Source organism: Anser cygnoides, chromosome 17 (assembly GCF_040182565.1).
Source record: "Anser cygnoides isolate HZ-2024a breed goose chromosome 17, Taihu_goose_T2T_genome, whole genome shotgun sequence".
Lineage (NCBI taxonomy): Eukaryota > Metazoa > Chordata > Aves > Anseriformes > Anatidae > Anser > Anser cygnoides.
The window spans coordinates 2,108,305-2,134,141 of record NC_089889.1 but is presented as its reverse complement, the minus strand read 5'-3'; the positions used below and the strand labels follow the sequence as shown (position 1 = coordinate 2,134,141).

Below are 25,837 nucleotides of genomic sequence, written 5' to 3'. Positions count from 1 at the left end.
GACAGCGAGCACGGGACACGCTACAATTAAGACACTAATCTACACGAAGAGCTTTAGCCTGAGGCTTTATGACCACATTAAGTAAATTTAGAAGTGAGCTGCCACTAAAAGGCAGCTTTTTCCTCCAGCTATGATTCCTGTCCCCTCTTGCTGTCCCTGGTGCTGGCAGTAGCGCTGTGCTTTCACAACCAGCCCCCCTCCCCTACTGTTTTTGTTTTGTTTGATTCTTTTATTTTCTCTTTTTAAGCTAGATTTTTGGCATAGCCCAGTTACCAGGTGCGGAGCGGTAGGCAGAATGGAAAGAAATAGAATGGAAATGGAAGAAGAAAATGCATGGCCAAAGACAGGTGTGAACACTTTTTTTTAAATCAGTCTCATGCTGAATATGCTGCTTTCATTCAGTGTTAATTCTCTTACATACGGAATTGATGAACAATGACGCTGCTCACAAAGGTGTACTTTCTCCTCAAGTTATAAGAGCTTTCACTTGCAATATATCTCTAAAACAGCATTTAGTTCTTTCTCTATGTAATTAAATTGGCTGAACTTTGCACATAAAGAGAGCAACTCTCTAAAAATGGTGGCACATTGACCAATATCATTTACATCCATAATACCCCCCGAGCATTAAATATGCATTATCCCAATCTCACAGAAGGGGGAACAAACCATAGAGAAAGGCAGAAACAACCCCAAAATCATAAGATATCGTTAACAGAGGCATAATAAGAGTTAAGTGCAATACTTCCAACACCATGCTACAGCTATAAGGTCATTACTTGTGCACCACAGCATTAACGTACAGGGAGCACCGCTTGCTTACTTGGCTCTTTTGACCCTACAACTAAAATCACATAGGGAGGACTGAATTCCAAGATTTATAGAATGTTCTATAAAAGAAATACCAGAATCGACAGTTTTAAGATAGCCTGAAAATTGAAATACACATCAAAATGTAAGCTGCTTCCATAAACTACGTTGTATACATACTTTTAGTCCTCCACTTTCTGTTGTTCTGCCAGGTAACAGCATTTCTGCTCACAGCAATTTCTGGAGACACACAGTGGGAAGCTGTCTTACTGAAAAACACTGCCTTGATTTCTTTTAAATCATTTTTCTCAACCCTCTATAGGGCTTGTTTGTTATGACTGTGTGTTTATATTTATATATGCGCAAACACTTTCATCCTGATGTTTTATATACTGAAATTCTGCAGTTTCTTAGGAGCTGCTACATACTTCCATTATGCAGTTAGTGTTGCAATGGAGAACTCCAATGTCACAAAGATGCACTTGCCATTTAAAATCAGAAGTTTCAAGACCATTCTGTTTTTTTTTCCTGCTCCAAGGAATTTTAACTGTATCACCTTGCTCAAGGCCTCTATCGATTCATAAGCCTGGATATAGCAGCACAGCTTTTTAACAACTCAGCTAAAAGCATGTACTATTCTCCCTTGTGAAAGCATTAGAAACCTAATTGCTTGCTCTGAAATAAGCACGAAAAACCCGTAGCTTTTTACTGCACACACAATATTGTGCCAGGCCATCTTTTTGTACCTGTACAAATTCATTAAACAACCTCGATATCTGAGACGAATTGCAGCATTTGAAGTATTTGAAGGGGATGCCAAAGGCAGGAGCAGGAACGCGACCAGCCCGACAGACACGCCTGGATCAGCGGTTCCCCAGCAAGAGGCCGTAACCCCAAGAAGGGTCACCCACCTTGTAAAAAGCCAATTGTTTATGTTGGCATTAGAGACTTTTAGCTTGACAGAAGTGAAGCTCGGAGATGGAAGTAGGGTCGCAACCAGAAAGGTTTGGGAAGCACTGACCTAGATAATTACCCTCTCCTTCAGCAGTCAGGGAAAAGCAACAAAACGTTTCTGCTAATCCACGAGGGAAGCGGGTGAAAGTTTCAAGACTGGCAGACACCTCCAAGACGAAATCATTTTGACCAAAAACACGGGTTGTCACAGGATTGGCATGTTCTGCCCAAATAGCGCTGGACTTCTCGCTACGTGGCTAGCCCAGACCTTACTGGGCAGCAGAAGAAAAACCACCACCTTATTTTTAATTAAATGTAGGTGTGGAAAAATAATCTGTCAACAGCACAGAGAGACAACTGCCCACTGCCCAGCGGCATCTCATATTCTGTCCTACAATAACGGAGATCGATATGAATCAAAATATTAAATGAGGACAGGAATACAGGATCCAGACAGCTACTGGTGCTAGAAATGCACCCCCTACCTCACGTTAGAGCAAACAAAGGAAAACCAGATCTCCAAATGACTATTATTTCTGTTAGGCTGTTACGTAAAACAGAGAGCTTACAAGTTACAGGAGTGGAGTGGCACATAAGGTTGTTCTACTTTACACTGTGCTTAGGTATTAAAATTTGTCTTTTCCCCACCTACTACCTTGAGGAAAAATATAACTGAACATATTGCTAATTAAGCTGAAAAACTGTTGACGCTGCTCTTCTAAAACTAATGAAGTACTGGACACAAATGGAAGAGCAGAAACAAGTCCTCCTTAAACTGCAGGATGACAACAGTAACGTATGGCAGCCAAATGAAACTGTCTAGAAACAAGTTTATCACCTGGAGGCTATGTAACAGCCTCTATGAACAACCACTGTTCAGTAATGCCCTTCTTATTACATTAGCAAGGGTTAGCATTTATACAATTAACAATTTATATTGCTGGCATTCTTGTAAGACATAGCACATTGACTCTTGCACAATGGCAGATTAAACTACGTGTTTTAAGGGACTGCTACCTTCAGACATACCTCCTGGCCCTGTCCCAAGGGGTACTGGCTCTGCGAAAGACATTTGACTGGGAGGATTCTGAAAGCGGTGCAGATTCCCTCGTGGCACATGAAAGAACGGCTCACCTTCCATTAAGCTGCCCCTCCTGCGCAGGCATCGACATCTGAGGCAGAGACTGGGCAAAATGTCATGGCAACATCTTCAGCTGCTGGCCACATACGGCTGTCTCCAAGAAGCAGAAGACCTTATGCACTTTGAAAGTCATTCCTCTGTACAAAAGGCTTGTATCGCTAACTAATCTAGGTCTCTTCCTAGCAAGAGGGCCTGATCGGGAAACCCTTACCAGAAGTGGTTTCTGACATTACAGAGATCTATCAACGTTAAAAACAAATCAACTTTTTTTTTTTTTTAAAGCACTCTTTTTCTTTTTGGTAATACATCTTTGCAAATATGCTGACAGTCGGTCTGAAGAGTTGGTATACATGATTTATAGCACATAAAAATTAAAAATAAAAAACAAATGACGCTTGGAATTAAAAGGTACCCCTAGAACAAATTACCTTCACATGAAAGAATGCTAACACTTTTGGAACCTACTATTAATGGGAAAATTTTATATATGTGTGCGTTTATATGTGTATATATATATATATATAAATACATACACACACTGAGCTAAATAGATATTAGAAGAATCAATTGGGAGTTGAAAGGGGTCTAAATTTTCATAAACCCTTTTTGGTATAATGCCAGTGCTGTAACATGTTTTCCCTGCTTTTCATTTCATAAGTAGACAAAACCTTTGAACAGAAGGACAAAGGAAGCACGTGCAAGTACAATGACATTACTCACCAATATGCTCTTTAAAGGGATATTTAAGCAAAACAGACCAGAATGATACTTTCAAAACAAAACAAAGAGTATCCATTTAAATGTAAACCATTTTTAATTAACCACTTCATATAGAAGAGTCAATCAGGGTTCTCACTGCCACTGACAAAGCACAAGAAGTGTATCAAAGAAGTTTACTGATCAAAGCAGCAGCTGCAGCATCTCCTACCCTTGTCCAATAACGCATCCCAAGAGATTTCCATTTGGACCGTTTTCAATTATATTTATTACATTGCAGCTATGAGTAGGAACAGTGCAAATGAGCTGCTCATTGTATTAGTCAATAATATGACCACACTTCAATAAGATGCATGCACCTATTTCCACAAAATGGCTCCTCAAAGCCATTCCAGTTTACCAAGGTAACCCTTCATCTAAAAAGATACACACACAAAAAGAAAAGTTACGAGCAAATTAACTTATATTACTTGAAATTTCAAGTCTTTTTTTAAAAAAAACACCCCCCAACCAGCGTCAAAAACTATAAACCACTTTACAAACAAGCCTTGAAAAATAACTCACTTGTAGCCATCTATTCTTTCAGTGAAAGGAGAGAAAACGCTTCAATATTTTTAAGCCCATAGATCAAAATGAGAACTGTAGCAAAAAGTAATGTTTATTTATTTTAAAGTTTTATGCTGCAAGCATGCGTAACAGGAAAAAAAAATGGAACAGAAAGGATTCTGTTAATCAACGACACTGGACTGCTGAAACACCCATCATAAGTGTCATAAAGGCCGAGGCACAGACCCTCCCCAGCCCTAACAAAAGATTCTTCAGTGCTCAAGTGTTTGTCAAGTTTCATGCTGGAACATATTCCTGGTGTAGACTGTAAGATCTTAAAAGCTAAGGTGTTTTTGTTTGTTTTTAACGGGAATCCTCCTTTATTACCATCTAGCCCTAACAATGCTGTTTTCCTCACACATTTATCAGACTCGATGCTGTAATGGAACGGAATCGAAATACATTCTTGAATAGGAGCTGCGCTGCATGCCAGAGGGGACTCTGATCACAAGGGAGAATCGTTTCCCGTTTGTGCACAGGGATGTCATCCACCTTAAAATCCCGTCCCGCTCATGTGACGCTCGCCAACATCCATTTCACGGGAGCAGCTAGCGCTCCCATCCCAGTCCCCGCTGCCACACGGCGCAGAAAAGAAAACGCGCTCTCAGCAAGAAATATCTTCCCTTCGGTAAGGCAGTTGGAAGTTCTCACAAACGCCGTCGAGGCCGCACGTCACGAGCTGAACAAGGAGGCTGTCGGAGCTGCCAGCCCCTGCACCTGGCCTGGCGCGGGGCTTCCTCTCCGCAACACCCCCGTGTTGGCGGCCAAAGCCTCGTGAAGGGTTTTGAGGCCTAAACGCTCGCGACCAAGCGGAGGCCAGAGATAAAGCTGCCGCTGAACCATCCCCTGGCTCCAGCACGCAGCTCCTCTGACAAAGACCCTGTGTCATTGCAAGCCACCCTGCTGGAGAGGAGGGCGGGGTGAAAGCAGAGAAGGGAGGCACGCAGCGAAAAAAAATGCAGCCTGCGAAACAGAGGCAACCTACAAGCCGTGACATTCAGCCCTTCGCCGTCTCCTCGTCAGACAAAACGGCCGTATGATCTGCCGCCAGCGGTTCTGAGAAAGCAAAAAGCTGGAAGGAAAACCCCAGCCGCCCTCCTGGGTCTTTAGTGGCAATCTCTGGCAGCCTAACCCCCTGACACCCCAGTATCCCCAGCACCCGACTGTAAAACTGGCTGATTACCAACCACCTCACAGCAAAAAGACACAGAGCTGTAAACAACGGAGCCGAAGGCCACCTCAGAAAGACACGAGCGCGGCTCTTATTGCCTAACCCGGCGTTCACAGCCGGGCGATGCTTCACCCTCCATCTTCGCCAGCTCCTCTCCACCGTCCTGCCCAGGTCACCATCGCTGAGAGGAACCGGGCAAAAAAAACTCTGCTCCGGTGCCAGGCAGCTCCAGAGCCCTCCCTGAGCGCTCTCCCCCCTCACCACCATCACCCTCCTCCTCCTCCTCATCCTCGCCGCCCCCTGCCCGTTCCCTCCCGTTTTTCTCGGGCACCCCCCCCCCCCTCACCTCCAGCTCGGTGTCGCCGGGCTCGGCCACCCCGATGATCTCGCTGGGCAGCTCGGCCAGGTCGGTGACGCGGATGAGCCCGTCGTGCAGGAAGATGGTCTCCTCCTTCACCGACAGCCACTGCGCCGAGTCGCTGGCCGCCGCCGCCGCCGCTGAGGCGGCCGCCGGGGACCCCATGGCGCGGCCGGCGGGGGGGCTCGGCAGGGCTGAGGCGAGGCGGCTGCCGCTACCCCCCCATGACGGGGGCAGGGCGGGGGCAGCGGGACGCCCAGCGGCCGGGGCACCGGGCAGCCGGAGGGCGGCGAGCAGCGGCGGCGGCGGGGGAGGCAGCAGAAGCGAAGCGCGGCGAGGTGCCGCCAGCGGGCCGGGGGGGCGTCCGGGAGCCGCCGGGAGCCGCCCGCAGACCGCCGCGTCCCGCTCCCTCCTCACAGACACAGGTGACAGCGCGACGCCATGTTGGGGGCTGAGGCGGGCCCGGCATGCACCGCGCGGGGAACAATACACCCTCCCCGGGCTCCCCCCCCCCCACACCTCTGGGTCCGCCCCCGGCACCCTTGGGTGCCGCCCCGAGGGCTCGGGAGACGCCCCCGGTACCCCGCCTCCGGGGCGGCCGGTACGCCTCGACCCGCTGCCGGCACGGTCCGGCGGCTCCCCTCAGTGCCTCGCCCCGCCCCGAGGGCCGCTCCCCTCAGCCCTGCCCCGCTCCCCTCAGCCCAGCCCCGCTCCCCTCAGCCCTGCCCCGCTCCCCTCAGCCCAGCCCCGCTCCCCTCAGCGCCCCGCTCCCCTCAGCCCCGCTCCAGCCCCTTCAACGCCCGGCTCCCTCAGCGCCCTGCCCCGGGAGTGGCTCCCCTCACAGCTTCCCCCCCTCTCTCGGCCGCTCAAAGCCTCTCAGAAACCCGCAGGACTCGCCGGCAAGCAGCTGTGTGCCCTCCAGTCCGTTCCTCCACATTTATCTGTGTTCACCACACCGCCATACGTGTGGAGAGAAGGGAGATCTAAAGAAAAAAATCGAGCCTTTTCTCTCTTCTGAGCACCGTTGTGTAACCTTGCCTATTTTCCATCGGTCTAATTTCACACACAGTTGGCTCAGCCCCCACCCGAGCCTGTTCAGTGTGTGTCACAGGCGGGTGTACCTGGCTGTTCAGCAGGGTAGCAGGGACAAATCCTCTTAACGAGGGAGATAGGATGATAAATGATAAATATCTTGGTGTATAATTGCTGAGGGGATTCCCATTGCGAGTGGCTGCTTTTCATCAAACAGTGGCTGCACAACTGAACAGAGATGGAGTGCAACACATTCACTTACCTGTTTGATCAGATTAAACTGTTTAATAGATTAGTGCACCATAACAAACATACCGTGGTGTTTGGGTAAAAACAAATTAAAAGCCGAAGTAAGGTGAGGTCTGCTGGTGGTGGTGGATGACCCATTAAATCTCGCTGAGAAGAACCTTTTTGGCACGTGATGGCCGAGCACACGACCTACAGCCCACACAGAGACTTTTGTGCTGCTGATTCAGCAGCAGGAGCACGCACCCAGCTGCCTGCTCTGCCGATGAGGTCAGGTCAGAGTCAGAGCCGGGTAAATTCATGTGAGCCATGGGTTACTCATCTGTGCGGTATCCCACATCATTTGGTCGCATATCACTGCCATTCAGCTATCGGAGAGCAAAAGGGTCTTCAGGCTTGGCTTTATTATCTAATTATTTTCCTCTGCACTGGAGAGTCTCGCTTTGGAATGAGAAAGGAGACTATGGAGAGTGGGGATCAACAGTTTTTGTAAGAGACTGTTCGTGGGCATCTGTTATTTTTGGTCAAGACCTGACACAGGGAGCAACGGCTGCAGATGGGCACAGCCGTAGATAGGAAATCCACCCTGATCCTCCCTCGGGAGCCTGCCTGGTACTCAGAAGAGAGAGAATGCTGAGCTCTGAAGATTTTATGGCAGGTGGGACGTGGCAGCTGAGTTCTGGCTGTTGAGATAAGCTGTGCTCACAAGGTCTCCTTGGAGGAATGGGAAAGCTGCTGAGGTTAGATTAGTCACAATATTTCATTGCAAGATAGTGACTAGTGTTATTGTTTTGTTGCCAGAGTGGGAGTTTTATATTGTTTTCATTCATTCATATGAGACAGAAATAGAGGAAGAGAAAAGAAAAGTGTGTATACATTTCAGTGTTATACTGAAAAAAATTCTCTTTACATTTTCTAATACCATCATGGTACCAGTTGGAACATCTACTGCAAAATCAATACAAATAGCAAGGTTGGGAGTAAAATGTGATGTTCACAAGCAACACTCATGCCAGAAAGGCTTGTCAACAAAAAAGATTCGCAACGTTTTCTAGAGGTGGCCTGGTTTTGGGTGCGTCTGTTGTTCTCTAGAAGTCTGTCTCATAGCTGGGTAACCCCAGGCGGAAAATTCTTTGTCTCCAGCTCTCACAGGCTCCTTCCAGGGCTTTATGGACTGCTCTATCCCGGCGGAATATGGCTGTCACAGCAGCTCCCAGATGGAGAATCGGGGTTTGATATAGCTGTCGATTCAATCCACTAATTGCTTTGAAATATAATCCAAGGCCTTGTCTTTGAATAGAGAGCTGACTCGGAGCTAGAAGAAAGCCACGTGTAACTCTGGCTGCGTTCATGCCAGGCTAAGCACAGAAGGAGGTGCGTGGCTGAATTATGTACTGGCCAGAGGCTGTGCTTTGTCACTTGCTTGGGGCTTGGCAGACGGTTTCTCGCAGCACAGGCGGGCTCTGAGGATCCCGATCCACCCGTTTCTGTGTGAGGTAAGTAACCTGAGCTGCCCCGAGTGAAACGCAGGCCGCTTAACTGTGAACTGCAGGGAGTGCAGGCGTTTTAGACATCCCTTTTAGGTGTATTTGTGGGAAGATATCCCAAGCTGAACAAAAGCTATGTTTACCATTTCATAGTTACTCATTTATTTGGAGTTCTTCTGAATTTTAGAGTTTTTGCTTTGACAATTTAAAGTTAAAAAACAGTTACTGAATTAATCTAATGCCATAAAATTGAGAACCATGTCCTGTCCCGCCTCAGCACAGCTTAATAAAATAATCACTGGCTAGTGTAAGATTTACTAAATTGTCTTGCATGGTCACCATTCAGGAGCTAACAGCATATTGTATGATCTACGAGCTTACAAAGCATGGAATGCTGACATCGGTTTACACATGAAATTTTCAGTATTAAGGCCCTGATCCTGTAATAAATTCTGCAAATCCAGTGCTATTTGTCTAGCATCTGGTGCAGAAGATCTTGTATAATATAATGAAAAAAAAATATGATTTTTGTTCTGCATGTCACCAGAAAATGTCAGCCGCTGTAACTTCACTGTAGCATTCAGAGGCATACTGCAACAACTACAAAGAAGTCTGGTACTACGTTATGGGAGATGGTATGTCTTCTAAAAAAGACTAGAATAACTTTGTGACGTAAATCCTCAAGGCGAGGATATAAAATCCTTGCGCTGTTAAATAGACTTGCACAGAAAATCAGTCTTTTGCTCTGTTTTTGAGCAGATGGGGCAGCTGCCTATGGCTGGGGCTGCAGTCCTGCCTGGAGGCTGGGCTCCAGAGCGAGCTTCCTTTTGCACTGGTCCCAATCCTACAGCTGAATACGTCCTTGGGCTTCTCTGCATCACGGTGGCTGAGGTTTAGAAGGAGAGGCTTGTGGTCTATTCAGCCCTGTGAGCTGAAAATGGAAATTCACTCTTCTTGCCTCAAAACGACTATTTCTTATTATGCAGTGGAATTTAAAGGAGCATTGTCTTGGCCTCCAGTTTAATTTTACTTTGACACAATTGTAATATATATGGTGGAAATTCTTTTCATCCTAAGGCTTTGCCGTACATCTTTCTGTTCATTTAGAAATGGCCATTTTAGTTTTAATTTCCATTGTGGCACTAAGAAATGTGTGAACGAGAAGAAGTAGTTGCTATTTTAATGTGATCTGCAATAACCAGATTTCCATACCCGGAATCCTGGCTCCTCTGCCTCGTATATGCTATTTAGAGAGCCCGAATGCCATCATTAATAATGCCACTATGCAAGGAATACTGGCGCTTCTTGGCACCCTAACTGTGGTTAGAAAATATAGTTTCTTCATTTGTTTCCTTGTAAAACTTAGAAAGGACTGAAATGGAAAAAGTCAGTATTTGACAGAGGAGAAAGGACAAACTAGACAGTGAAATGAAACAATCTCAAACTTCAAAAATGTATTTTAATTGCAAAGAAAAAATACTACATTTTTCTCATTTTGGTATATTAACAATAATCTCTGAAGAAGACTCTGACTGATGGCAAGGAAGAACAAATAACAAAATGAGAAAAGGCAGTTGTAATACAGGAAATGAGCATGATACCTACATACAAACATAGCCTTGGTGAAATTGGGCATGAAATAAATGTAAATGTAAATTAGAGAGTCATAATAAAAATGCTAGAATGTTTTCTTAGAGGTCATCTAATCCAGTGCTGTGACCCAAGCGGTAACTACTCTGTTTGTGACATTTGTCCCATCCAGAGTCCAACTGCAATCTCTTCCATTGTTCAATTGTCGTTACTTTTAGGGAGTTTCCTAATGCTTAATTGAATTTCTGCTACTGTAATTTAAACCTTTTTGGTTTTGTTCCAACAGTTGTAGTCACGGAGAACAGCTTATTTCCTTCCCCATATGTGCAGTCTTTTTCACGTGCGAAGGCTGTGACCACAACTCCTCTGTCGTCTCCGCATTGATAGATCCACTTCTCTTAGACTTTGTAGGCTGTGTATTCTGGAATTCTTGTCGTTCTTCCAATAGTTCTTTAGATAAGGCGTTTCCAGCACAAAATGCTCTGGACGGATTACTACTTTCTGTGTTTTCCATGCAATGCTCACATCAAGTGTTTCAATATCATATTGGCTTTCTCTGCAGCTGTGTGATGTTGACTCATATCGGGCTTGTAAATGAAATAGCAGCTTACACTTAAATTCTGTTTGTGGTATTTCACATGCAGAACACAAGAAAGCCAGCATCTAATATTACTCTTAGTAATCCTATGCCTCATTTTCTTATTCAAAAATGTAATGCAAGTAGCCTTTTTTGATGGGAAGTATTTAAATGCTGCCCATCAGTGAGGAAGAGTGGCTGGAAGATGAACAGATCCCTTTGCGGTTGTCCTGAATTTCTGAATCTCTAATGTCTCAGAAGACTCATTATTAATATCCAAAAATAGGTAGGTTTTAAATACAGCTATTCTGTACTGTTTTAAAATTCAACCTCCCTGAAAACTGGTGCAGTAAAATGAGGAAAAAAGTAAGTGAAAAAAATCTGCTACAATATTCTGTTTAACATTGTAAAAATACAAACGTAACGAGGTGGTTTTATATAATTCATACAAATTACTACAAGGTCCTCTTTATAAAGCATTTCTCAGGGTTTGTAATGTTAAATTGTCAGTATCCCAAACAAAGTGAGTGTGATCTGAGGATTTTAATATCAGTTTTCAAGAACTGGTTACGAAAATGTTAGTTTTTTTGATCAAGGTAGGCTGCAAGATCTGCAGTGTTTACTTCTTGTAGAGGAGAGGAGGGCTGCTTGGCAATGTTATTGTAATGCTGAAAGTGGTCTGCATAGAGGTGGGGCTAATACACACAAAGCCAAAATAAACCTTCTTCAGAAGTTTCTCTAGTTTCATTCATATTTACCACTTATTTTACACGTTTTATATAAAACTCTTGGGAAGAAAAAGTGTTATAAGCTAATTTTCAATTATAGTCTCAAGAAATAGTTTGTGTTTCTACGTTTGTATTTCAATATTTTTCTGTAATGTTCCATGTAAACTGGTTGAAATATTAATCCTTCAAACCTCTGTGTTTGAGAGTTATTCACTGATAACAAGAAAGAATTTCATTTACCAATACAGAACATACAGACTTTTGTTTTTTCTTCTAGGAGCATTGCCTGGTTACTCAAAGATGTCCTTTGTCCCAAGGCTGACATCTAAAATGTCCATTTTTTTGCTATTTTGTCTTAAGAAACATCAGCTTTAATTTTAGCAAAATCAGTATTAGTTCCACTTGGAGTTACGGGCTGATATTGTAACTTAAAATCTTTGATAGCTAAAAAATGAGAATGGATCCGTTAAACATGTAAAAGCTCTCGTCTTTAAATGCAGTATATTTTCCTCCTCTACACAAACTGTTTTACTTCACACTTGTATTTTAAAGGGACTTGCAACGTAAAGTCATCCTCAGGAGGTCACGCAGCAAATGGGACGCGTTAACCCCTGGATCATGGTGCTGTCACAGCGCCCCTGCGTACGGACAGGCAAACAGCATGTTAACTCCCTGTCCACGACTCCTGCAGGAGATGGGTGCGGTGATCTCCAAGGTTTGTGTCTGATTCATGAGACTCCCTGAAATGTTCACTCAGCGCTGATTGAAGCCTGTTGTCAAACCTGCCATCAGGCTTCCCGGCTGGGGAGGAGAAGGATGTTCGCATCGCCAAAGCCTGGTGGAAATGTGAAGCATGGGGACAGCAGCTGTATCGCCAAGTGTGGAAGCATCAAGGGGTGTACTTGCGGGTGCTAAGGGGTGCGAGCGCTCCCCGCAGCCAGGCCACGACGCTGTGCCCTGGGAGGTCTGCGCCTGCTGGGCACGTGGCTGGCTAGCTTCATTGTGTGGCTGGCGAGGCAAAGTTCTTGTCACTTCACGTTGAACAAGAGCTGTGTTTTACAAAACTTACATCCCTGGGAGAAAGGAGTTCTCTTTCCCCTTCAGGATGCCCCCACACAGGCACTTATTTTAGCTGACTGAGAAATGGACGGAGTTTTTACAGAATATTTAACAAAAAATGTTTTAAAAGCTGAAATTCTGGCTTTTGCAATGTAACAATACAGAGATAAAGTACATTTTTCCTTTCGCTCTCCCCTGGGGATGGATGGTCTTCACTGCTACAAAGTCCCGAGTACAAAGAGGATTGTGTCTGCCTGTGAAGGTACCTATCCTACCTGAATTTGCCTAATCCTGACAGACACTAGGCAGGTCTGCCACCTTTTATTTTTCTTTTAAACCTTAGCACTTGTACAGCTTGTCATGCTAACAGTGCTTCACTGAACTGAAATTAACTGGTAATTAGAATTAAAGTCTGGAGAAAGGATATGTGGCCCAATGTGCTCATGTTCTTTGTATTCTGTAATGAAAATATATTTCCCATGAACTGTAGAGGTCAGGTCAAGAAACATCTAAATTAACTACCATCCCATCAATATCCTGTTTGTCTCTTGTCTAATATTTTCACCAGGCTTTGGCATTTTTCTACTACCCTAATGATCTTCCTATCCTAGCCAAAAATGCTAACTATTCCAATTCAGGAGCTACTCTTTACAAATAAGGTTGCTTAGTTTTCCTGTGTGACAAAGCAGAACTAATCAAAACATTGAAACAAATGCATGTTGGGTGTTTCATTTTTGTTGATAAATGTCTTGCTATCTTACAGGAAACACTTCAGGAGTAAAATAAATGGTAAGTTTTCATGGCTTTTTGGAGTGCCAGAGAGTCAAATTATCTAGGAAAACTTGTAAATATTAGGCTGGTTTAATTTCATTCATATATCTCAGTCTAAATCCATCATATGGTAAGGTTAGGAATATTTTGACACTGAGAATTTAACGTACATATAATAAATAGAGCAAAATGAAATGTATGAATGGGTAAGTGGGTGGAAAGCTGGGACTACTATTACTGGCAAGAATTTGTCTATACTGCTTATTTTTTATTATTATCTGTCCTTCTGTAGCAGCTGTAAAGTTCATTCAAAAACAAAATCTTCCTGTAATGTTTTACAGACACAGAGCAGAACTGCTTAAAAGTAAAACATGAAGCGTGCCCTGGAGAGCTGAATTTGGAATTGGCCACTGCTTTTCAAGAAGTCCACTGATGGGCTGGAGAAAGTCTTGATGAGAGCAATCAGGCAACTTGAAAGCCTATGGGGAAAGCCTGAAAGGGATTGGTATGTTTAGTCTGGATAAGAGAAGACAGAGAGGAGACATGGCAATACGTGAAAGAGTGAAGCAAAGAGAGAAGAAATAAGCTGCTATTGACAGGACAAGAAGTTATGGGCTTAAACTGTAGCTGAGGAGATATAGAGGGAAGCCGTTCCCATTTGTATGGTAAGGTAAAGGACTAGATCGCCTTCTGAGGCTGTGGGATCTCTGCTAGCAGAGGGCTTCAGCAATGCACTAGACAAGTATCTGTTGGGCCTGATGTGGGCGTGATCTCGTGGTACAGGACAAGATGGTTTCTCATAGTCCATTTGCTGTTTTCTCTAGTCAAAGTAATTTTCATACCTGTGGCAGGGAGAAAGCAGAAGGATCTGTAGGAAGGAGAAAGAAAAAAAGAAAAAAGTAGCTTTGGGAATGTCATGTAGTAGCTTGTACGCAGGGAGAAACAGTAAAGGAGGGAATGATGGAGGAATTACTCGGTGATGGCAAGAAGAAGCAGTTTGCCAGCTTGTTTCCATCAAAAAAGCCTTGTTTTGTAGGTGTCATCCAGACAGAAAGGCCTGAGGCAGACATTTACTGCAAAAGGCAAGAGCTCGGTCTTTGTAAGTTTTGGATAAATGTATGCCGACCCTGTCGCAAAATCTATTCAGTCGCCCGTGTCAGGACAGCAATATTGAGAATAAACTCCCAAATTCATTACATTTTATTCATCTAAAAATGATTTGCCTTCCATGAGCACACCTCTAAGGAGGTACAATAGGTATAACTTGCAAGAGTGTTAGAAAACAGTGACTCGAAAGTCTGAAACAACAGGACACAAAAGAAAAAGCCAAAACTCAATTTTAAGCGAGGAGTTTTAATGAGGTGGCTTTTGAGCATTTATTATCATTGTCTTCTACTTGAAATTCACTAATCAGTTCCAAGATCCTGTGAAGACTTAATTAGCAGGTTTTTACAGGCATTGCAGCACTAACTACCCTTCTTCCTAAGAAAAGGAAGCCAGGTCAGTGAATCCCTGGCCTGAGCAAATGCTATACACTGTACTGATTTTCTCTTCAGTGGTGACAGGCATTCAAAACAAACTAAAATTGAAAGCCACTAATTGAGAACTGAAGCCATGCAGCGCAAATTGGAATGCCTTCTCCTCTGGGGAGAACAATTTTGCTCTCTGTGTGGTAGTGTTTTGCAGCTGTAAGTGCCCACAATTCCAAAGGTGCTCTTCCCTTAGTGCCGGCCTCCCCTTCCTTTCTTTCTTGAAGGACTTTGTTCTTTTCCTGTATTTTCCAGCCAATAATCTACTTTTAAAGGAAGAGTAAGAACTATTGTGCAATAAAGTCACAGCAGGTGAGCAACTTACATTGAGTATAAATATGAGAGACAAACAAAAAAGGGTAGAGATGTCTACGGTGGTTTTGTTAGTGAAGGGATGTTGCTGATTTCTGTGAGAGGTGCAGTCTTGCTCCGCTCACTATGACTCACCTGTTTTTCCTTCTGTTCCTTACAGACAGATGGCATAAGCCAGTAAAGGCCAAATAAATCATCATTTCACAGACTTGTGATGGACTGGCCCCCAGATGAGGCCAGGATGGCTGGAAATATTTTCATGCTGCTAGAGGTAGGACGGTTTCTTTGTAATATTGTAGAGTTGAGTTTATTAATGCTGCATTTGAATGTCAACTGTTAATAAAATTCTGGTCTTGACAGGTAAAATCACGCTTCTGAAATTGTTTTATAAACCCTTGGCTTTATGCTTAACAACATAGCAGCATTTGTTTAAAAAGAGCATCACAAGTAGCCTGCAGATAAACCATGAAGAACAGTTAATTACCCTTCAAGTAAAATAACTTCCTGAGCAATCAGGCAATGGAAGAACTGAGAGCAGCACTATCTGTCAGTCTTCAGGGCCAACCAGCTCTTTGGAGGACTATACCAGCATCACTGCCGTCATTAGATTATCGGTTCACAAATAGACATCAGCTCAGCCTTTCGCACCCAATACGGTGGCCATATTACGTGCGTTGTGCTCATCACTCCGTTCTTCCATTGCTGTCATAGGGCTATGGATTGTGCATGACAAATTCTAACAATTATTCTTAAAAATCCCCAGGAGACAGCTGCAGTGACAGGCTCATGCTGGGACACTCTTCTCAGGTACTAGGGAAATCAGCCGTTATTTCAAGTAAGCCCAAGCCACATAATTTTCTATGGTGTTTGTATTATTTTCATTTTTTGATTCAAGCTGTTAGCTGGTTTGGAGATTAATGGGTTGCCTGCATTAGAAGATGATTACATGATGATGCCAGGCATCGACTTGATGAAGTCCTGTTCATTTACAAAGCATTAAAAAGCGTACTTTCCCAGAGTATTGGATTAGATAAACCACAGATTTTTGTGTACAATACTTTGGCCAAAGCCGGTATTTTCATCCTGTGTGCTGCTAGTATATGCATGTGTTTGCTTCTTTTCTCTCACACAAATTTAAAGCTCCAGATTTCCAATGCCCTTTCTGTGCTAGTTCAGAGGGAAACCATGTGGATAATGTGCAACGTACAGAAGTTTTGCCATGTGTTGGAGCAACAGTTGCTGTTTCGGTTCTCTGATTCTAGAGAGGTGTTTGTTTAATTTTTGTGCTTATTTTAAGGAACAGCCATGGTTGCCCACTAACTTCTACAAAATTCCATGAAGCAGATTTTCATTTCAGCTTAGCAGGACATTTACACCAGTAATCTGAATGCTGATTTTACCCTAACGTCTCCCATGAAACATTTTGAGTGTGCATTATTCTTTTTAGGGCCTTCATACTAGCTTGTTCTGAAACATAACCACCCTTCCTTGTATATAAAGGACATAAACTTTCTGCCTAGGACTATTTTTGCACATTTAGTCTTTGCATTTTTTTCCTCATGTGAAAATGAGCCTTTTGAACAATAGGATGCCATGTGTTATACCTGAAGACCTTAATTTTAAAAACAACTATGTTCTAAGTGCACCCGTCAAGCAAGTGAAAAACCTCCAGATCACATAGGGCTGACAGAATAGATGAAGATGTAATTGCTGCTAGTTTAGTCTCCTGTTTTCTTCGTGAGGCTTTAAAGCCTTCTCTAGTGCTGCTTGGTGTGGTTCTCAGCATCCCACTGGCTTGCTCCAATGGACCGGATAAATCATTTTACCTTTGTGTACAGTTTCTCAGTGTTATAATGGCAGTTTTTACCTCTGTTGGGTGTCACAAAGCCAATGTGCTCAGTGTGTGTAAAGTAGGAGAAGTTTTTTATTACAACTGTTAGAAAAATTCTGCAGGCAGTGCTAGACACTGCTAATTGGTAAGAATGCAGAAATACAACGTCACCAGAGATTCTAAATCTTTTAGCTGGCTGTCTTGTACAAACATAATAGACTAAACTCTACAGTAATGAATTTGAAAAAAAAAAAACTATGAAAAAACAACTAAAGAAGTAAGAAATTTCATGGTTGCTTAATGGTAAGACCAGCCCTCTTGCATGACTCAGTGCAAATGCTGACTACAGCCAGTGGAACTGGCTTACTTTGTTCAATTAGTGGCTTCCTGAGCAATACAAAACAATATATTGAGAACTACTATGAATAAGATCCTGATAGAAATATGGATTTAATTGCTCTAATTGCTTAAACAATATGAGTTGTCAAGTGCCTAGTGCAGGCTGTAATGTATGAGGACTAGAGGAACCAAATTAGCAGGTAAGTAGGAACCAAATTAGCAGGTAAGTAGTTCCCATTTTCCTGCACCCTCACATAAGTTACTGGGAACTTTACATGCATTAGGAGCTACTAATATTCGTAGGTTGGTATACTGCTTAATGCCCTGAACAGCACAGGAAAATTGTGTCATCTCTTATCCTTACAGAGCTTTAAGAGATGTCAGGAACACAACCTTCATAGCCAGAGACAGGGCAGAACTCTGCTGTCCAGTTTTGAACTGAGCAGGACAATTGCTTGCCTAGTTTTAAGCATTGGTTAGAAAACTACTTTTTGTTGTTCTTAATAAGGAGAAATCAAGAAGCCCTCTTCACTTTAAGACAAGAAGAGAATGCACTGAAAGAATATACAGAGAACCCAGAACAAATTGTGTTAGTAAAATCTCTTGGATGGGGTTTCCAATGCTTGAATTATTTAAAATGAGATAAGACTCAGCAGTAGAAGAGTGGAAGGAGTTATCTTGCACTTGCTAGAGGTCAGCTCTTGTCTGCAAATGGTTTCTCAGCTGATCTTGCCTACATTGTCTGTGAGGTTAAAGGAGAGCTTTTTCCAGGTGGTGAAGACAAATAAACCATTCCCAAGTTCTCCTTATTCTTTATTGAGCTTGTGAGAAGATCCCAAACGACTTCTTCCAGAAGTGGGGCTGGGTATACATATGGCAACGGTTCTGTGAGCTATGACGAGAGGAAAGACAAGGATCAGGCAGAAATACGCTGAGAAAAAAAAAGGTTTGGCTGCCCCTGGGAGACAAGGCACATCCTGCAGGTATGCTATAGCAGAGGTGAACTCAGTAACTGACTGCTGGATATCTGGGCATATTTCAGCAGAGAAAGGGATCCAAGAAAACAATAGCAGCTTCTCTTAAGGTTAAAAAAAGTAAAAATAGAAGCATGTATAACCTGAAAGGCCAAAAGGTAACATTCTTCACAAACCTGGCACTGGAGAGTACCTTGTCTTGCAACTGAGCTTCAGTTTCCCCTAAGGCTCCTGGTCCGAGCAGCTAAGCTAATGCCTGCCTCCCGAGACTGCCAGCCAACACAGCAGCTGGGACAGGGCCTCTCTGGCCTGGACTCAATCCACCAGGTCATTTCACAGAGGCAGCTAATAGGTAAAAATAGGTGCCCACAGCTAATAAGGCATCACATCTTATTACCAATTCCCTGAGAAAGCCAGTATCCCTCCGTCTTTCCTCTCACAAGGATGCTTTATTATAATTACATATCACTTTATTAGGCAGCTGAAGCAAAGAGCACATTTGATGCTAATGAAGTGCTGCTGTGGTTGAGTCTGTCACTATTTTTGGACCTGCACATCTCCAGCACTTTTCATTGGGTGACTGAGGCTTTGGATGTCTCTAGCTTCTTCTGTGGGGGATGCTCAGTGAAAAGCAATGACTCAGCTAGCCAGGACTGCAGATCTGTTTACATGCTCAGAATGAGAAAAGCTGTGGGACAGCAAGAACGCACACAAAAGCTTTTATTTGATGGAAGTATTTTTCAGGTAGCAGACAGTGTTATCTAGATTGAAAAATCCTTCTGAACATTCACAGTGTTTCTCAGTTGGCCATCTGAACAGACCTCATTTTTCCTCTTTTCCATCCCCCAGTCCAAAGCATTTCAGAGAAATGCTGGATTTCACAGAACTCAGGGAACATATTTTAGAGGTTAAGAGCGAGACAAATCACAGCTGTCCACAGGCTACTTTTCCTTATGAAAGATGAGGGCTTTGCTGTCCCCATTTTTTTACTGTGAAGCCTGAGGAGATGCTTGGCACTGTAAAGGCTTGATTTGATGTTAAAATTTGCAACCAGCAATTCAAAATTTGTTAAATTGTTAAATTTGTTAAATTGTTAAATTTGCAACCAGCATCTCCAGAAGCTGGCCTGCTCCCACGTCCCTTGTACTGACACCAACAGTCATCTGGGCCAACAGTGACTCAGTGCTGGTTTAGATCCCTGAAGGAAATATTCATCCCTCCCTCTCCCCCCTCGCAGGGCTGTGTTTCGGGCTGGTTTAGCTCCTTGCTCACCACCTAGTCAGACAAGTGACAGTAGCGGTGCAAAGGAGGCAGCAGCGCACGAGACCATTCCTCTGCACCAAGACCTAGGGAGACGACTGAATTACATTACCAAATCACATCCTGACAGCACACCGGGAGTCACAGCCTCCCCGTTCAGTAAACAAGGTTAATGGTTCTCAGTGTTATTTCACATCGTCTGATGCACAAATGAGGAATGTGTCAAAGTAATTGATAATTACGGAAAATACCATTACATCTAAATGCCTAGCTATTCTTAGACGAGCCAGCAGAACTATTTTATTACTACAACTTCCCTATTCCCAGAGAGTGGAAGGAGGGAAGCACCAGCACCTCTCAAGTGTTCTCTTAGACCACAACTGTGCAACTGAATCTTGGTTTGCAGACTTTGCAGTACTGCATGGAGCTACAAATTATATTGATAAGGAGGTCTTCTTTCTTGTTTTACCCTTTACCCATGGTAAGTATTCCTACACAGACTTTTTTCTTTAAGTCAGATTTCAGAACATTGTTTTTCCTTTGGTAGTACCGGTAAATTTATTTTAGTGCCAGCGCTGAGATGCGGGCAACACTTTTTAGTCTTTTTAGAGCTGATTTATGTAAACAGGCCAGCCCGATCACTGCAGTAAAATCTCACGCCAATTTAAGAAACCTCTGACTATACCCCTCACCCACCACACCACGTACAACAAAAGATGCAACTCATCACAAATGTAGTTCTGACGGCAGCAAAAAATAAACAGATTCCTGGAGCAGCACAGGGCAGAACCTAGCAGAGCGTCATGAGACGCACACCCAGGCAGCAGCCAGGAGTGCTGCATTCAGACAAAAGCTTGCTCATTGGCTCCCTCTGCTGAACCAGGCTAACATTAAATCTTCTACATTATCAAGAGGATGGTATATTAATGTTATATACCTCCACACTCTGCAAGACCAGACAGCGTTTAGCTATAAAAATGAGCACAGTCCCTCATGCGCAAGAGCCCAGAGCCAGGTATTCTCCAGGTGTTTTGACTTTTTTTTTCCTCCCATTGCTTCTGGAGCACATAAAGCCTGACCCCTCCTTCCTCATCAATGCTCTCGTGACTAGTATGGACAAGATGCAGGCTTCCACCTCAGTGAAGGCTCGTTACTCCCTTTTCTAGCCCCTTTTCATGAAGCTCCGATGAATTAGATGAAATCTCAACTCCCCGTCAAGTTTGACCCCATTGGCTACTTTCAGCTGCGAATTAATGGGAAGACAGATGGTGCAGTTATATAAGCCTGGTTTCCTGCCTAAGTCTGGCTAAGAAAGAGCTCAAGCATGCCAGATTTGTTAATAATGTACGTCCTCAGTTTCTGTAAGAGCAGAGCTATTACTGCCTAAAGATCCTCTTTCAGGTATCTGATAGCTGACCTCAACAGAGACAGCAAGCAGACAGGATGAACTTTCTCTACTCTTTCTGCTGCTAGTTTCTAAGCTAGGAAAATTTGTTGACTCCCCAAGTCTCCCAGGATAGCGATATACTTGCCTTTCACTGAAAATGTTACAGCTTTTTAACTAGTTTCTCAGACTACAGAATTAAAAATCATGCTTTTGCTTATATCTCCGCAGGTACTGCAGCGGCGAGGATTTTTGCTTCCCAACTAAAGGTGTTACAGCCCACAGATAAACAGGAAACAAACATGGGGTTCGGGAAGGAACATACGTTCCAAATTTTGTTGATTCCAAAGCTAAGTTACCCTGTAAAACTCACTTCAGACTATCCCCAGTGTTTCCACTTAAAAATGCAAAGCACAGCTCCTGAAATGCCTCTGAGAAGTTGCTATATTTGCCAAGGTTTATGTAGTGATTGATGGATCAAAGCTGGTCATCAGAAATACCATTTCAACAAAGCTATATACAAACTTTAAAATGCTAATGAGTCACCCGGCAGTGGGTTGTTGCTACGACCTTGGTCTTCACAGAAGGTACCTGAAGCCCTGGTTTCAGCAGTAAGGATGCAGAGAACTCCACCAGCACAGACACCGAGCTGGATGTTTATTCTGGAACACGTCCTGATGGGTAGTCGGCCAGCATTTACATCCTCTATTCCCAGAAGATAACTCGTTTACTTTTTCTGCAACTCATTTATAGCGAAGCAATTTGAAATGCAACTGCTTATTCTCTTCTGTTTGTCCCGGATAGGGTAAGAAAAAAGCAAAACCAATCAAAAAGCCCCAAACCTCACAAAAACAAAACAAAGCACCACCACTCCCCAAACCATATGCACTCACTCGAAATTCTAGTCATCTGCATATAGTCCCTCAGAATTTTATACCACAAGTAGTTTTACTATCCTTTAAGCGACTATTCGTAAGATTTACACAACACATGCAATTATGGAATGCAATGAAGACACCAGAAATCCTTGCGTTTTCCCCTCAAATTTAATGTGGTGCTTTCAGAACAGTTAGAACACCAATTTGTGAGGATAGACTCCGTTTGAGAGAGAGAATGTAGAACGCAGGTACCCACGGAGCTGAGGCACCTTCTTGATTTGTGCAAGGATCTGGGAATCCACTGCCTTCTGGTCTTTCTTGCGTTGCTCCGTTATCTCGTATTTCTAGGAAGTACAAAGGATAATGTTACAATCCTACAGAATGACTTCAGACTCTCCCAGAGAGATGAGAAAATCCAGGGCAAACCCTGAGTTCTGGCATTTTCAGGAAATGTTTTCTCCGTTTGTTCTAAATATGGGAAAGGTGGTAGGAGACCGGAGGTGGTGGAGAGAACTGAAGCCACCGTTTGGCTTATGCTGCAGGTGATCAGAGCCAGCAGCAGGCTGTTAGCAGTATCATGGCAGTAAAGGTGTTTCTCAGTCAAAAACAAAAACAAAAAAATACACAAAAACAAAACAAGCAAAAAAAACATAAACCTATGTTCAACTAGAATAATCACTGCTGCTGTTCTGTTAAGGTAGAAGTAGAAAACCCCCAGATTTAGAAGGGTTCATCTCAATGCTGCTGTAATTCATTTTAACAGCATCACCCTACTTTATAGAGGGCCACTTAAAATCGAAATTGTCTGTTTCACAGAATTTCTCCCTTTCCAGCCTGGCTTTAAGTAACAAGGACATTCGCAAAGAACAAGCAATGGTTTTCCTTACTTCTTTTTCAGTGTCAAAGATCTCTCCTTCCTGGTGCTTGGGCTTCCGCAGCCTCTTCTTCTTGAAGTATGCATCAGTGAGGTGCTTGGGAATTTTCACTCCAGAAATATCCACCTTTGTAGAAGTAGCGATAACGAACTTCTGGTGGGCTCTGCGCAGAGGGACACGATTGATGACCAAGGGTCCTAAAGGCACAAGACAGACAGAGGATAAAAGGTTAGCTTTTCTGGCAACAGCCACCACTTTGAAGTCGCATTTTTGTGGTATGTGAGATGCTTACAGCTAAAAATCTGAACAAGTCAACAAAACCCTTCCCTGCAGCCTCTAGAGAAGTCAAGGCCGCTTCCCAATCTCTTCCAGATATTACAGCTTCATAATCTCCCGTTCACCTCCCCCGAAAGTCACAAAACATGACTCCTCATAGTTACAGGAGCAGATAACAGCCAAACCATCTGCGCGCAGCTCAGAAACACTACTAACCCCAGGGACACACTGGGACTAAACCCCCTGCTTTTTATTTTTACCTGTAACAAGCAACAGGCCGGTAGAAAGCTGCTTCAGGAAGATGACACGCTGAAAAGAGAGGAGATGACGTTAGTCCTCCGGTCCCAGTGTTACATCTTCCCTGACGTTTGGAAAATACTGCAGCCAAACTGGGAACGTGTCCACGCACAGCCCATGCTGCTGGTACACGCGTTGATGAAGTAGCCATGGATGCAACTGTGCCACATGACAAGCAGCCACCACACAACCTGAGCTACCAACATTTGTCGGAGTACAGCTTTGCTGGTGTTACCACACAATAATGGGATGAATTCAAAAAAAATATGTAATTCTTCCTAACAGCTAGCCAAAGTTTTGGTCTCATTGCAACAGGAATACGAACAGGCATCAGCCCTGCTATTCTGCAGCGCCAAATTAGCATGACACGGATCTACGCTTTTTAAAATTGCAGCAGGTCTCCATCTTGTATAAAGAACTGGATTGGCCTGTCTTACTTCTAGCTCTGTGTAGAAGGCGATTAGTTTAAAGACTATTTCTCTGAAAGGCAGGACAGGAGAAAGCCATCTAGACAGCATGCACAGAACACAATCGGGTTTGCAGATTCACACCTGGTGGCTGACCATGAAACCAGCTGGTTGGTCAAGATGACATGGTCAAAATGGTTTCAGCACAGAAGTGCTGCAAAGCTGCTGTGTGAGCCAACGCGCACAGAACACAAGAACGTTCCCATTTACCTTGCCCCTGTGACGACCAGTCAGAAGGATAAGAACAGTTCCTGGAGTAATCGAGGCCCGCAGCTTCCTCTTGTGTTGGCAAAAGGGCTTTTTGCCATGACTCAAAAGCTTGCGAGGAACGTCTTCAGTTGGATAGTATCTGGGCTAGAAGAAAAGGAACAAAAACATTCTACCAACCTGTATTCCACCAGATAGAATCTGAAACGTAGTGAATGCTTTCTTTCTTCTACAAGAGATACTGTTTTCTCTAAAGATGACCTCTCTAGGAATGTTTTTCTGCAACCAGCTCTTCAGGAACAGTCCGTAACAGTGTTTGCTACACAACGATATAACTACAGAAGTTGTGGATTCTCTATTTCTGAGCATCAGGATCTGCATTTCTGAGCACACTTCCAGTTCAGCCCAGCAATTCACCTGGCAGAGAATAACCCACCTTTGCCCGCTAACCGCTCTCTGAATCGCAGGCATCTCCCCAGAGAACTACAGTCAACGAACTTGTACCAAGCAGGTAACTGCACACAGCTCAGCGATACACGGCGGGGGCTGAGACTACTGCTGGCCGCAGTCAGGCCGCTGCACGACCCTATTCAGAGGGCACAGCATCTAGCCAAAAGTTACGTGCTACAGCCCTACACCGTGAGCACCTCGGCTTTTTCTTACCATTTTGCGGACTTTAACCACACGGCTGCCCCCATTCTTGTCTCCGCCAACTGGCTTGCTGAGAGTCGCACGAGGCTTTTCTTTCTTTTTCTTTTCTATCTGTAAGCAAGTAAAATGTAAAAAAAAAAAAAAAAAGAAATTTCAAACCAAAGTCACCATGAAAAGCTGTCTGACAGCATGACTACTTAAACACAGCGTTTACCATCACTATACCTTTGTTTCTGGAGCAGTGTACTTGCGCTTATACAGGGCTTTCCTGGCATACATGGCTGACCGGGAGTATTTCCCAATACCCCGGGCCAAGACAGGGTTGCGGCTGGCATGATGCTTCTTATGCTTCCTTGTCTTGTTGCCCGCTTTCTCCTGGCCTGGCTTCTTCTCTCCTGTCTTCTGGGCCGGTTTCTTCTCACCCGCCATCTGTGGATGCAAACGGAACACCAAACACGCATTACAAGATGCATAGAGCAGGATTTGAGACGCCAAACCCAATAGAAAGAATCACAAATTAACCCTTTGCACCATTCTAACAGTTCTCCGCCAGATTCTACATACACTGCGAATAAGAACGCTGCAGAGCTGAAAGCCACCCTCCGTGCCGCTCAGGACCGCTGCGAGGTGACCCTACACCTCACCACGGGGCAGCCCGGGAGGATGCAGACGCACAGCACCCTGCCGTCCCCGACAAGCACCCTGTGCTTAGGGACCCTGCAGCCCTTCTGGGCTTGCTGAGCCCCGCCACACCGCAGAGCTCCGCTGCCGCTCCCCGGCCGCCAGCTCGGCGCTGCTCAGCGCCCCCAGCCCCAAGCCAAGCCCCGGTCCCGGCCCCCTGCCAGGCCCCGGGAGGCTCCGGCCGCGGCCCCGCCCGGCCCCCGCGCTCCGCCGCAGCCCATCCGCCCCCGACCCGCCCCCGCTCCCCGCCGCAGCCCTCCCGGAGCCCCATCGCAGCGCCCCGCGGGCGGATGGCGGCGGATGGCGGCCGGCGGGGCCCGGCACTGCGCGGCGCAGCTCCACCATCCTACCTTCCGGGGAGGGAAAGGGGCCTACATCCGGGCACCCGCTCCTAAAGCCAGCGCCGCGCCTGACGTCACCGCGCCGGCCGCAGGGCACGCCGGGACTTGTAGTTCCCCGGGGGCCGCTGTCAGCTATCACGGGGACCCCCCCCTCCCTCCCCCCCGTTACCTCAGCGCAAGGCCGGGGCGAGACCCCCCGGGCCGGGCCCGCCCCCCCGGTTCCCCGCGGGCCCCGCGGGGGGGGGCAGCACCGGCCGGGCCTCCCCCCCCCCTCCCCGTGAGGGGCGG

At 44.8% G+C, this 25,837-nt stretch overlaps 2 protein-coding genes across 5 annotated transcripts in view; both read right to left on the bottom strand.

The window, feature by feature from the left end:
* The window catches only part of HECTD4 (HECT domain E3 ubiquitin protein ligase 4), a 71,873-nt gene extending 65,591 nt beyond the window's left edge, over positions 1–6,282 (bottom strand). For all 4 annotated transcript variants that reach the window (XM_066979328.1, XM_066979330.1, XM_066979329.1 and 1 more), the window contains exon 1: positions 5,746–6,282. In XM_066979328.1, the coding sequence (XP_066835429.1) occupies positions 5,746–5,922 (177 nt within the window). In that variant the 5' untranslated portion in view covers positions 5,923–6,282. The remainder of the gene's footprint in view (positions 1–5,745) is intronic.
* A 15,621-nt stretch (positions 6,283–21,903) lies between these two features.
* On the bottom strand, positions 21,904–25,672 carry RPL6 (ribosomal protein L6). Its single transcript, XM_048073935.2, has 7 exons — positions 25,559–25,672; positions 24,753–24,956; positions 24,540–24,638; positions 23,880–24,023; positions 23,166–23,214; positions 22,642–22,826; positions 21,904–22,098 (listed from the first exon to the last, which is right to left on the bottom strand). The coding sequence occupies exons 2-7, from the start codon at positions 24,954–24,956 to the stop codon at positions 21,946–21,948; spliced, it is 834 nt and encodes a 277-aa protein (XP_047929892.1). The 5' UTR covers positions 25,559–25,672; the 3' UTR covers positions 21,904–21,945.
* Between the last annotated feature and the right edge of the window lie 165 nt (positions 25,673–25,837).